At 37.1% G+C, this 12,235-nt stretch overlaps 1 protein-coding gene across 4 annotated transcripts in view; it reads right to left on the reverse strand.

Moving 5' to 3' along the window:
• Positions 1-6,744: 6,744 nt before the first annotated feature.
• Positions 6,745-12,235, reverse strand: part of PAIP1 (poly(A) binding protein interacting protein 1) — a 32,074-nt gene continuing 26,583 nt past the window's right edge. For all 4 annotated transcript variants that reach the window (XM_017533173.1, XM_017533174.2, XM_017533172.2 and 1 more), the window contains exons 10-11: positions 10,115-10,208; positions 6,745-7,936 (exon numbers count right to left, since the gene is read on the reverse strand). In XM_017533173.1, the coding sequence (XP_017388662.1) occupies positions 7,843-7,936; positions 10,115-10,208 (188 nt within the window). In that variant the 3' untranslated portion in view covers positions 6,745-7,842. The remainder of the gene's footprint in view (positions 7,937-10,114; positions 10,209-12,235) is intronic.

A 12,235-nucleotide genomic window follows, 5' to 3' on the forward strand; every position in this document is an offset into this window, starting at 1 on the left:
AAACTTTCAACTCCTGCTCTGGAACATGCCTTGGTCTCTTTTTCTGCTTTATGCCCCTCAGTCAAATTCTTTCTTCTGAGGAGGCCAGGACTGAAGTTGCTATGGACCCATAAGGATAGGCTGCTGGTAACTTGCAGTAACTCAGATCTCTTCCACCGGTAACAAGTTGATCAAAACATACTGCGTGTGTCTGGCTGCTCTACTCAATGGCCGCTCTCATCTCTCTCCCGCTCCTGGAGCCTCCCTATTCCTTGAGACACAAAAATATTGAAATTAGGCCAATTAATACCTGTACAGTGGCCTCTAAGTGTCCAAGTAAAAGAGTTATATGTCTCTCACTTTAAATTAAAAGCTAGAAATGAATAAGCCTATAAGGAAGGCATGTTGAAAGCCAAGATAGGCTGAAAGCTAAGCCTCTTGTGTCAAACAGCCAAGTTGTGAATAAAAAGAAAAAATTCTTGAAGGAAATTAAAAGTACTCCTCCAGTGAACGTATGAATAATAAGAAAAACCCAAACAGCTTTATTGCTGATATGGAGAAAGTTTGAATGGTCTGGATAGAAGATCAAACCAGCCACAACTTTCCCTTAAACCAAAGCCTAATCCAGAACAAGACCCTAACTCTCTTCAATTCTGTGAAGGCTGAGAAAGGTGAGAAAGTTGAAGAAAAGTTTGAAGCTATCAGTGGTTGGTTCATGAAGTTTAAGGAAAGAAGCCATCTCCATAACAAAAAAGGGCAAGGTGAAGCAGTAGGTGCTGATGTAGAAGCTGCAAGTTATCCAGATCTAACAAAGGTCACTGATGAAGGCAGCCAAAGTAAACAGCAGATTTTTAATGCAGATGCAACAGCCTTCTAGTGGAAGATGTCATCCAGGACTTTCATAGCCAGAGAGAAATCAATGCCTGGTTTCAAAGCTTCACAGGACAGGCTGATTGTCTTGTGAAGGTCTAATGTAGCTGGTGACTTGAAGTTGAAACCAGTGCTCATTTCCCATTTGAAAATCCTAGAGTCCTTAAGAATCATGTTAAATCTACTCTGCCTGTGCTCTAGAAACAACAGAGCCTGGATGACAGCACATCTGTGTACAGTATGATTTACTGAATATTTTAAGCCCATTGTTGAGAACTACACTCAGAAAAATAGATTTCTTTTAAAATATTATTACTCGTTGACAATGCACCTGGTCACCTAAGAGCTCTGATGAAGATGTACAAGGAGATTAGTTTTCATGCCTGCTAACACAGCATCCATTCTGCAGCCCATGGGTCAATAAGTAATTTTGATTTCCGAGTCTTGTTATTTAAGAAATGCATTTCGTGAGACTATAGCTGCCATAGGAAGTGGTATTTCTAATGGGTCTCGGCAAAGTCAATTGAAAACCTTCAGGAAAAGATTCACCATTCTAGATGTCATTAAAAACATTTGTGCTTCTTGGGAGGAGGTCAAAATATCAACATTAAGAGGAGTTTGGAAGAAGTTGATTCTAATCCTCATGGTTGAGTTTGAAGTGTTCAGGTCTTTAGCGAAGGAAGCGACTGCAGATGTGGTGGAAACAGCAAAAGAACTAGAATGAGAATTGGAGCCTGAAGATGTGACTGAATTGCTACCATCTCCTGATGAACCTTGAATGGATGAGTTGCTTCTTATGGATTAGTAAAGAAAGTAATTTCTTGAAATGGAAACCACTCCTAGTGAAGATGCTGAATATTGTTGAAAAGACAAAGGATTTTGAATATTACATAAACTTTGTTGATAAAACAACAGTAGGGTTTAAGATGATTGACTCACATTTTTAAAGAAGTTCTACTGTGCATAAACTGCTATCACACAGCATGGCACGCTAAATAAATCTTTATTGAAAGGAAGAGATAAACTTCATTGTTGGTGTATTTTAAGAAATTGCCACAGCTATCCCAGCCTTCAGCAGCCACCACCTGAATCAGTCAACAGCCATCAACACTGGGGCAAGACCCTTCACCAGCAAAAAGATTATGATTCACTGAAGACTCATATCACTTTTATTTTCTAGCAATAAAGAATTTTTAAATTAAGTTACGTACATTTAAAAAATACGCTACTGAACACTTAATAAGCTACTGTATAGTATAAATGCAACTTTTATATGTACTGGGAAACCAAAGAATTCCCAACTTACTTTATTGCAATATTTGCTTTATTGTGGTGGTCTGGAATGGAACTCTCAATATTTCCATGGTGTATCTGTAACGAGCAGATTTAACCTAGGCTGAGAAAATATTTCCACTGAAATTTAAAGTTTAAGTACATGTTAGCCAGGTAAAGTAGGGGGGAAAGTATTTCAAGCAGAGGTTAAGGTCCCTGTGTTAAGGCTGTGAGGCCCAAGGGAAAGAACTTTCTGTTTAAAAGGACTGAAATAAAGCAGGTGTGGTTAAAGCATGGTTAGGGAGGAAAGTAGCCTGAAGGGAAAGGAATCCTGGAGTGGGGTACAGAGATGGGCAGGCAGAGTACAGAACATTAGGGATTTATGGACTCAAGATTTATATTCTCTGACACCAAATTAGGAAAAAAAGAGGTCTCTATTTTTGGCCTTTTTTTTTTTTTTTTAACAGCGTTATTGAGGTATAATTGTTTATTACAAGGTGTTTAAGTAGGCCAGGCATGGTGGCTCACACCTGTAATCCCAGCACTTTGGGAGGCCGAAGTGGGCAGATCACCTGAGGTCAGCAGTTTGAGGCCAGCCTGGCCAACATGGTGAAACCCCACCTCTACCAAAAAATACAAAAATTAGCCGGGCATGGTAGCAGGCACCTGTAATCCCAGTGACTCAGGAGATTGAGGCAGGAGAATTGCTTGAACCTGGGAGGTGGAGGTTGCAGTGAGCCAAGATCGTGTCACTGCACTACAGCCTGGGTGACAGAACAAGTCTCCGTCTCAAAACAAACAAGCAACCAACCAACCAAAAATCCAAACACACACACACACACACACACACACACACACACACACCACACACACAATGGTGTTTAAGCACACATGGCAGCACCATGAGATGGGGAGCAATCTAACCCCCTAATTTATCTTCATTTAAAAAAGGCTGATATATAAATTAATATCAATCTTACATTAAGCATAAATAAAGGCATCCTCAGACGATCACATTTGTATTGACCTGTAACATCAGTTTGCATTATATAATGCTAACTTAGGTCCTATCTCACCCCCACCTTTACCTTCCAATGTCTAAAAACCTCCTATATAGAAATCCTATCTACTACAGAGTTTTACATTAGATTCTTGGAACTGCTAAGTAGAGAAAGGATTGTAGGATGCAAGAGTTGATATGGATAACTTGGTAGAAGGCTTTCGAAAAAGCAACAGTAGAGATCATGGCAGCTCAGATGCAGCACCTGGGCAGTGAAGATGACAAGCACAGCTCCAAAAAATATTTAGGAGATTGACTTTATACTTGGTGATGATTGAACCTGGGGATAAGGGAGGGTTGAATCATAAGCAATGCCAGGGTTTCTGGTTGGGACAAGTGGATTGGTGGCAGTGCTACTAATGAGAGGGGGATAAGAGGAAGAGCAAGTTTAGTGACAGCATGAATTTTGTTAGTCCATCTGGTGGAAATGGTAAATCAGTAAAGGTCTGCAATCAGGAGATAGAAACAAATCTGGAGGTCACTGCCTGATAGCTGCTAACTGAAGCTACAGGAGAGGATGAAGTAGTCCAAGAATATTGTGACACAAGAAAAGAATGCTTAGGACTGAACTTTGAAGAACGCTATTATGTACAGATTAAGTAAAGGAAAAGAAGCCCACAAAAGCTATGAGGAAGAACAGCATAAAGATTGAAAGTAAGTTAACTGTGTCCTAGATGCCTAGAGGTTTTCAATTTTAGTGTCACTTAACAATGTCACATATTGCCACAGGAAAAGCTAAGAATGAAGTCTCTCCAGGACTTAGGGACATAGAGGTCATTGGTGACTCTAGTGAAGGCCACTGTATACAGTGGGGGCAGTTGCCATTGTGGGTTTTAAGCGCAAATAGGAGGTAAGGACATGGAAAACATGGGAAGACACTTGAGAAGTCTGACTGTAAAGCGAAGATAGGACTGTGATTGGAGAGAAATATGAGAAGCAGATTTCTTCTGATGAGAATGGCATGTTCAACAGTCCTTGCAAAGAGCAAAAGTAGAGAGGAAAAATACAGACCAAGTAACAATAGACTCCATGAGAGAATGAGAGGAGATAGGATTCCAGCACATGTTAAGTAACTGGCCTTTAATAAGAGAAGGGATTTTTTCTGTATAGGAAGAGGAGGGATGAAGTGAATGCAGATGTATTTGTGTACATGGGTATCATGTTTCTTTTGTTTTTTCCCTGTGAATTAATCAGTTAGGGGGTGAAAGGGCCTTTAGGGTGAAGGTTTGAAATAGCTCCAGAAGGATAGAAGAAAAACACATTGATTTTTGTCAGCATTGACAGCCTAACTGAATGTGCTAAGCATGAATTTACAGTGATAAAAACCAGAAACATGACCTCCAGCTACAAGAATGCAGAAACAGGGTTGGGTTCATTCAGGGTGGGTGTTTTGCCAGGCTAACACAATAGAGCAGCAGCACACATGAGCTTAAATTATTTACATCTGCTGAAGTCTTATCAGCCAAAGACCACTAGGCTCAAGCCTGTCTTCTGACAAAACTGTTTATTGATTTGCAAGCAAGGGAAACAGAAACAGCAAAGATGATGCATTCCACAAGAGAACAAGGTGTGCCATCTTTGGTAAGGTCTGAATTCCTACTGCAGGGTTCTGAGCAAGCTCTAAGGGAAGGGAGACCAGTTCTGGGTTGGATGCTATTTTTGCAAGCATAGAAGTGAGAATTAACTAGGGATTGGTGGTGCATTAGATGAGGGCATTTTAGCAAATGGATAACCCCATTAATAGATGAGTATAGCAAAGCAGGTCTAAGGGTGTCACAGGTAACAAAGCAGTGGTCACACAAGGAGGGAGTCATGATGGTATTTTATAGCTGCTGCAGGACCTAACAGTTTCCTGTTAACTTTGCAGCTGTCTTTATCTGTCTGTCCCCCTAACCTGACAGTGGTTAAGCTGCTTTTTTTTTGTTTGAGCCACTTTCAGTCCTAGAGTTTACTTTCATGCCAAACACCCTCCTCTCATTACATGTGATTTTTCTCCCTTAAGTACAACTTAATCCATATTCATCTGTCCTCCCTAAAGATTTAATGAAGTACCTAATTATAGAATTAAGCTTGCTTTCTAATAAGACCCAACCTAGAGTGAACCTCCAGTTTCTTAGACCATCCCCCAAATTACCCAACCAAAGCCCAAATCCTATCATAGGTTCTAACACACTCTTACTAATGTACCCCATAACCCCAAGGTGTGTGTTCTCCTTCACTGCAACAGTAAGCTCAACATGTGTGTACAGGTGTGTTCCTGGTAGTCTATGCCTGGTAGTCTATGTCTATAAAGACACAGGGTCAGAGTTGATGACACAACTTCTAGGTTAAGACCAATATTTGTGTTTTGTTGCCAGAACACAAGACTATGATATTTACTAGCACCTGTGTCTGCTCATTGGAGAATGATCTTTCCTCAAGACTTGCTGACATGTTTCTGTTGAAGGCATGGCAATCCTAAAGGCCAAAATTTGTGGAAAGGGGCAACTCTTCCTTTCATTATGGACTTGTGTGGTCAATTATGCAAAGTCTGGTCAACCAAAGATCACCAGGCTCAAGCCATCAGTTTTAAAATATGGCCACATCCTCCTGATGGCTTCCTATCTGAATATTGTTTTAGTGACTTGCTTAGAACCAAGAGAATATAGTGGAAGTTAATGCCATATGACTTCCAAATGCAGGTTCTGAGTCTTTTGAAATGGCCCCTCAGCATTCAGCCAACATGCTGAGAGAAGTCCAAGCTACATGGACAAGTGAAGTGTAGATGGTTCTGGTGAACCATTTCAATCTAGTCTTGGCTTTAAGTCATCTCAGTACCATGACTCCAGATGATTATAGCTACCAGATGTTCAAATTACCCCCAGCCCTATTTTCCTGGACTAGGCCTCAGACATCGGACTAGAGAAAAGCCATCTCCATCGTGCCCTCTCCAAGTTCCTGAATCATAGAGTCCATGAGCATAATTAAAATGATTGTTTTAATATGCTAGGTTTCTGTGCTTTTTTTTTTTTTATCAAGAATCACTAATACTGGGAATAGATACTGATCTTGTTAGTAGCTACTGTGAGTAGAGCAATAGTTGGTGACAATGAGCTAGTAGGTAAATACTGGATAGTTATTCACAAAGCAGCTGCTAAAGGTTTCAAGTATATGCTGTTAGCATTCCTTGTCTCTGGTCTACCGTATTGCCCCATCTCAACACCTCCTCCTCTCCCTCCAATATTTGCAGTCAGTGCTATCTTTAGAACTGCAGATTATTTTAATAGCTGCCATGTTACAGGAGACATTTTGAAAAAAGAATTCTTACTACTACAATGCCCAAAAACTCCAATTATGTACAAACTTCCCCTTTATAGAAGGAATTTTAAAGTTTTAATGTTTTATGTTTGTTTTTCAAGGTAGACTTGTTACTGAATTCTTTAGAGAATGAATAAAATATCTTCTAATATGATGTCTTTGATTTCAAACCATTAAGTAAACTCATTATGTCATATATACAAGTTCAACAGCAAATTATTTAAAATACCTGATGCCACTGCAAAAATTTACAGGAAACAGAACTATTTAAGGTTTATTTTCAAAGTCTAATTTTAATTCAGACTGAACAAACAAGCAGAAAAGTGAGAAAGCTAACTGTATTAGCAGACACAGATGTACCAAATGTAAAACAGTGGGTTATTAACAGAACTATTTACATGCATATTTACAAGCAATCCTTTTGTACATAAGTTTTATTTTTAGTTAGCTGGAAAAAGATTTGACATTAGGTAAAAATATTATTTATTAGGGTTGAGGTGGTACCACATTATAGTAAAAGTATTAGAAAAGTGACCCTCAAGGTGTATCAATTATAAAGCAGATGAAAACCTGAATGACAAATATCTAGTAAAATTCTCTAGTAAAAAAGTTGATGCAACCCGTGCTACAAAATAAAAGTGAGAAAGCCATATAAATAAAGCAGAATAATGTTCCAGGCCTTAAGGTAATGAAGTTAGTCAAAAAAAAAAAAAAAAAAAAAGAACAATTCTAGAATTGAAATAAATCTTCAGCGAAGTCTTGGTTGTTTAGCTGGAGTTCACCAAGTCGTTTTTCTTCCCCCATGACATTTAAAAAGCCCTTAGTATCAAATAGCATCTGCATATATAAGTCAGTTGTTAATGATGTATTCCAAGACTTTAGTGCTAAAGATTTTCAAGATTATGATTCGTATTTGAAATTCAATTCATTGGGACACTAAACGTCAAACTAAAATGAAAGCTATAATACTCCTACTTAAAAAAGGATGCTACATTTCTGCAGTAATATGTATTTCCAGACTAAGACTTTTTCCCCTAAAGAAACGTAGAATTTAAAGGATAAGCATCTAACCAACTAGCAAAATTTTCAACATTTCATTTATTTCAAAATCGATTTTATTGCAGCCAAAACAGTAGAATTAACTGTACATAATAAACTATTATATATATATACACATTTTAAGTTATAGGGAATAAAGTTTATTTTGGCAGATAGTGTTAAACAAAATTAAAGTTGCATACATTAGTAATATAACTCAACATCCTTAATTTGGTATAAGTATGACACATTTTCTTGCTTTCCTGTGTTCTGCTAAATCACCATACCTAAACTGCTTTATAAAACTGATATGCTGAAATTTAACTTTACTGTTTTCGCTTACGCTCTGATTCCAAACAAAACTTTTCATAAGCTTCTTCTATCTCTGGGTCCATCTCATCATCAATATCATCCAAGTATCTGTAAGAGCAAAGATGATTTGTAAGTGTAAGGTTTTTCAATTCAGAAAATGTCTATGATGCTAAGTCATGAAAAAAAGAATACAACTTTCCTAGACTGAATTATAATAGAACACAAGCCTAACCTGAGAATTACATTAATGGCAGTCTTTGGACAACCAAATGCTTAATTTGATCATCTACTATACTTTTAGACATAAGTCAATTTCTATAATCTGAAAGTTAAATCAAAGGCTTGACATATAAGCTTGGGGCTCAAGATTGATATTAATAAATTTACCTTACCAATAAACAATTACACTATAACTATTAATATAACATAATTTCAAATATGCCATTCACCTCTAGTGATGCACTAATATTTTATGTCTACTTAACAACAGAAAGTGTTATTCCTGCTATGATTTCTGCCGGGTTATTCCCATGATGACAGTTTTGACACATTCCCATTTATTTGGAATCAGACTTTCATAGAAAGCTACTTTTGAGATCATCAGATTTTTTTCCACCTATTAGGTAGTTTAAAGTGGTGGAAAGCAAGGCTTCCCATAGTTAAGTATGGGGGAAAGATTTAAAGTGTCAATTAAGGATTTAATCTACACATTCTTACTGAATGCCCATAGCCATCTTAAAAAGATACACATTATGATCATCTTCATTTTGGAGATGGAAAATAAAGACTCTGGAAAGTTAAGTAAACAATGTAAAATTTTAAATGTGTTGCGGGGCCAGAATTTGTCTGACTCCAGGTCTTACCCCTTTTTCTACACTTTTCCTCCACAATATGATTCTAGCTACACCCTTCCCCGCCCCCAATAATCCAATCCTTTCCACCTACAAGTGTGAAAAAGCAATCTTGCCAATCCTACCAACTGCTGATGGGTTCTTTTCTGTTTCTTCCCCATTTCCAATACAGGGCCATGTGTTTAAATAACCACGAGCTCATTAGGGCAAGAGAATATGATGCTTACCCAAACAAACTTAGGAGGATAACCTGAAGTTCAATGCCACGAACAACTTTATCCTCCAGTGGTATACCCAAGTAGACTGAACTTTCCTAGTTCTGCCTGGATCCTTAAGTCCCTATATTTTTTTGTTTCCTATTAAACTAGGATATAAATGTATGGCAACATTGTATTTCTAGATCTCAAACTGACCCATAATTAAAATATCAATAGAATAAAAGTGGTTCACTTTAAAAAAAATCTACAACACAGGAGATGAGATATAAAAAAAAAATAAGTTCAAGATATTTATTCCCTCCCATCTTCTACTTAGGAAGAAAAGAAACTAAGTAGCTTGTCCAAATATACACAAGTTGTTAACAGATTTGGGATTAAATCTCACAAGTTCCTGGTCCTTTTATAAGAAAATGTAGTGCAATCTGATGGTGAATATGTTAAAGGTATCTTTAATTACGAAGAGTGGCAGGTGAAGAAACAGATAAAAGATCTTACAGGAAGTTTTAGAGCTTCCTATTTTGAAGTCTAGGTACAATAGAATCTATTTAATCTCAAAAGAAAAAAAAAAAGACTCAAGGAGAGATACTACTATTCTTATTTTATAGATGGAAAAGCAGACACAGAAGTTACCCAATATCTTACAGTAAGTTTTAGAACTTATTTTAAAGTCTAGATACAATAGAATCTGTTTTTTTAAAAAAATTATGCTTCAGTATATTTTAATGGTTATCTTCCTCAACTATAGATTTTCCGAACTAATCTGTGAGTTAATAAAATTTTCTGAAAAACTTTAGTACATAAGCGCTACCACATAACACCATCAAATCAAAATACTGAAATGCCTTTTTTTTTTTTTTTTCCTTTGACAGTCTAGCTCTGCCTCCCAAGTGGGAGTGCAGTGGCACAATCTCAGCTCACTGCAACCTCTGCCTCCTAATTTCAAGTGATTCTCGTGCCTCAGCCTCCTGAGTAGCTGTGATCCTGGCTAATTTTTTGTATTTTTGATAGAGACAGGTTTCACCACGTTGGCCAGGCTGGTCTTAAACAACTGGCCTCAAGTGAACTGCCCTCCTCAGCCTCCCAAAGTATTGGGATTACAGGTGTGACACACCACGCCTGGCCTCAAACACCATTACTTTATGAGCTACTTTTTCTAGTCTAATCTACAAATTAGACAGAAATTTCATGAAGAATGTTAGTAACTAAAGAAAACTTACGGATCACCAGCCCCTGCTAAATCTGTTCCATTTTCTTCATAATCTGGAAAAAAGTCCTCTCTTTCAAGTAACTCTTGATATTTCTCTTGATAATCTGTAAGACAACATAGGAGAAAAACTAAATGCTGGAAAAAAAAAAAATCACATGAAATGTCCCCAAAATGTTGTTTACTATTATGACTTTTAAGTAGATCCAATGTCTAAGTAACAGTAAACTACCAATTATGTAAATAAACAGCTTTTATAAAACTTATTTTCTAATTGGCTTACTTTTGTCCCCTGCATGCTCAGAAATCTTAGTGACATATAGTACTATAAGTTGGAAATCAAAACCACTGTAGGTGATGTACATTTATGGCTAATGTATACTGTTTACATTCTCTACTGCTGCTTTCCATCAGTTCTGAGAATGGGGGATTTTCTTTCCCTTTCTTCCCAGAGAGATGGGGAAGGCAGCTACCTGGTAGATGTTTCCGCTCTGCCAACTTTCCCTTCATTGAGTCCTTCAAAGTAATATAAAGGTGACATTAGAGCTCTCTATCTGCCTTGTCTTAGGAAGAGTTATTGGATACCTTTTAAGACTAGTACTTCTGAATGAAGTCCTAATCTCTGAATTAAAAAATCAATCAGCATCTATTAAGACTTAAAATTAGTTTCTTATGAACAGAAGCCAACAGAAATTTTGAAAGGCTATTGCAATTATATTAGACTGGGTAAAAGCCATGTTTTTCCAAGACTGTGTCAGTCTGTATAAAACTCTTAACTCCAGCTTCAAGGGCTGGGGATATTTTGATACCCAATTTTGACAATTTAGAGACAGTTTTAACAATAAAACCTTCCTGCTACAAATGCTTGAGGTACTAGGTAAGACAGGCCTTCTTTTAAATGTATGGATGAGAGTTCACAGAAGAGAAAAACCACGTCATCAGGTCACAAATGAAGAAGGAACTGAAAGCCATATATGAACTGCAGCTGCTGCAGCTGGGAGGTTGACAGATGGTATTGATCTTAGTAACTAAGGGACTAGGATTAAAAAACCCACAGAAAGTCAGAAAGCAAGATATTGGCCCAATGTGAAACAGGAAGATGGAATCCATGCTCCACACCCATCTCACCTGCACAAACCTGGGACCCTCAATGGGCTGGTATCTTAAGCAAAAGTTGCATCAGGAAAAAAAAACCAAAAACAAAAAATACCTCAGTGGTGTTTTAACTGAGAGAGATAGCAGGGAAGCTTAGTTGTGTCCACCTGGGTTTGGAGTGGGGACACAGCACTTCGTAGAAATTGGTTTCCCAGAGAATTTTTAACAATGGGCCTCCACCTCAAATTCTTACTACCTACATAAAGAACCCCTATGACAAGAAAATAAAAAATCTGTCCAAGTCAGTGATACCCACTCTGGCTCCCGGCAGAAGCAAATGTAAAACTATTTTGGATAAGTTTCTATAATTCAATCAGGGTCATATTAATATGAAACTTAAATGGTTTAAGAAAAAGGTGTGTGAAAAGAGCACAAATGACAAATAACTGTTAACAAAAAGTATACCTGGGTAAAAGGTATTCCTCGTACAATTTTACTTTTGTAATTTTTCCGTTAAGTTTGAGTTCATTTCCAAATGAAAGTTTAAGAATGACAGTTAAAGAAACAATTTTATGTGTGATAAGAAATAACAGAAGGGTTATAATAGATAAAACAAAAATAAAAAACAGAAGTAAGCATGCTGAGAATGATGAGAAAAAAATAATTTGAAACTCTGAGAAAAGGTCAACATTATTTGAATAAAATGCAGAAACAAAATTCAGCTTGATTTTTCTGTAAAACTGTAAGATTTCATTTACTTCCTTGAAGTATAGCAGATTTAAAAACAACCCCTAAGAAAAAGAAACTGAGATCTATTGGCTGTCTTCATTATTTCTTTTCCATGAAAATGAAACTGAAAAATCAAACTGAATTTCTATAAAACCAGTCACTAGAAACAATTAAGCCGGTCTGACAAAGATAAAAACAATCAAAATAAATCAAGGTAATTTTTAAGAATAAGAGGAAAGATTTGTCTTACCAGACATAGCAAGACTCATAGTAAGGTAAAAAGTAAGTGTAGCATTGGCATAGAAAGACA

Source organism: Cebus imitator, unplaced genomic scaffold (assembly GCF_001604975.1).
Source record: "Cebus imitator isolate Cc_AM_T3 unplaced genomic scaffold, Cebus_imitator-1.0 Scaffold80, whole genome shotgun sequence".
NCBI lineage: Eukaryota > Metazoa > Chordata > Mammalia > Primates > Cebidae > Cebus > Cebus imitator.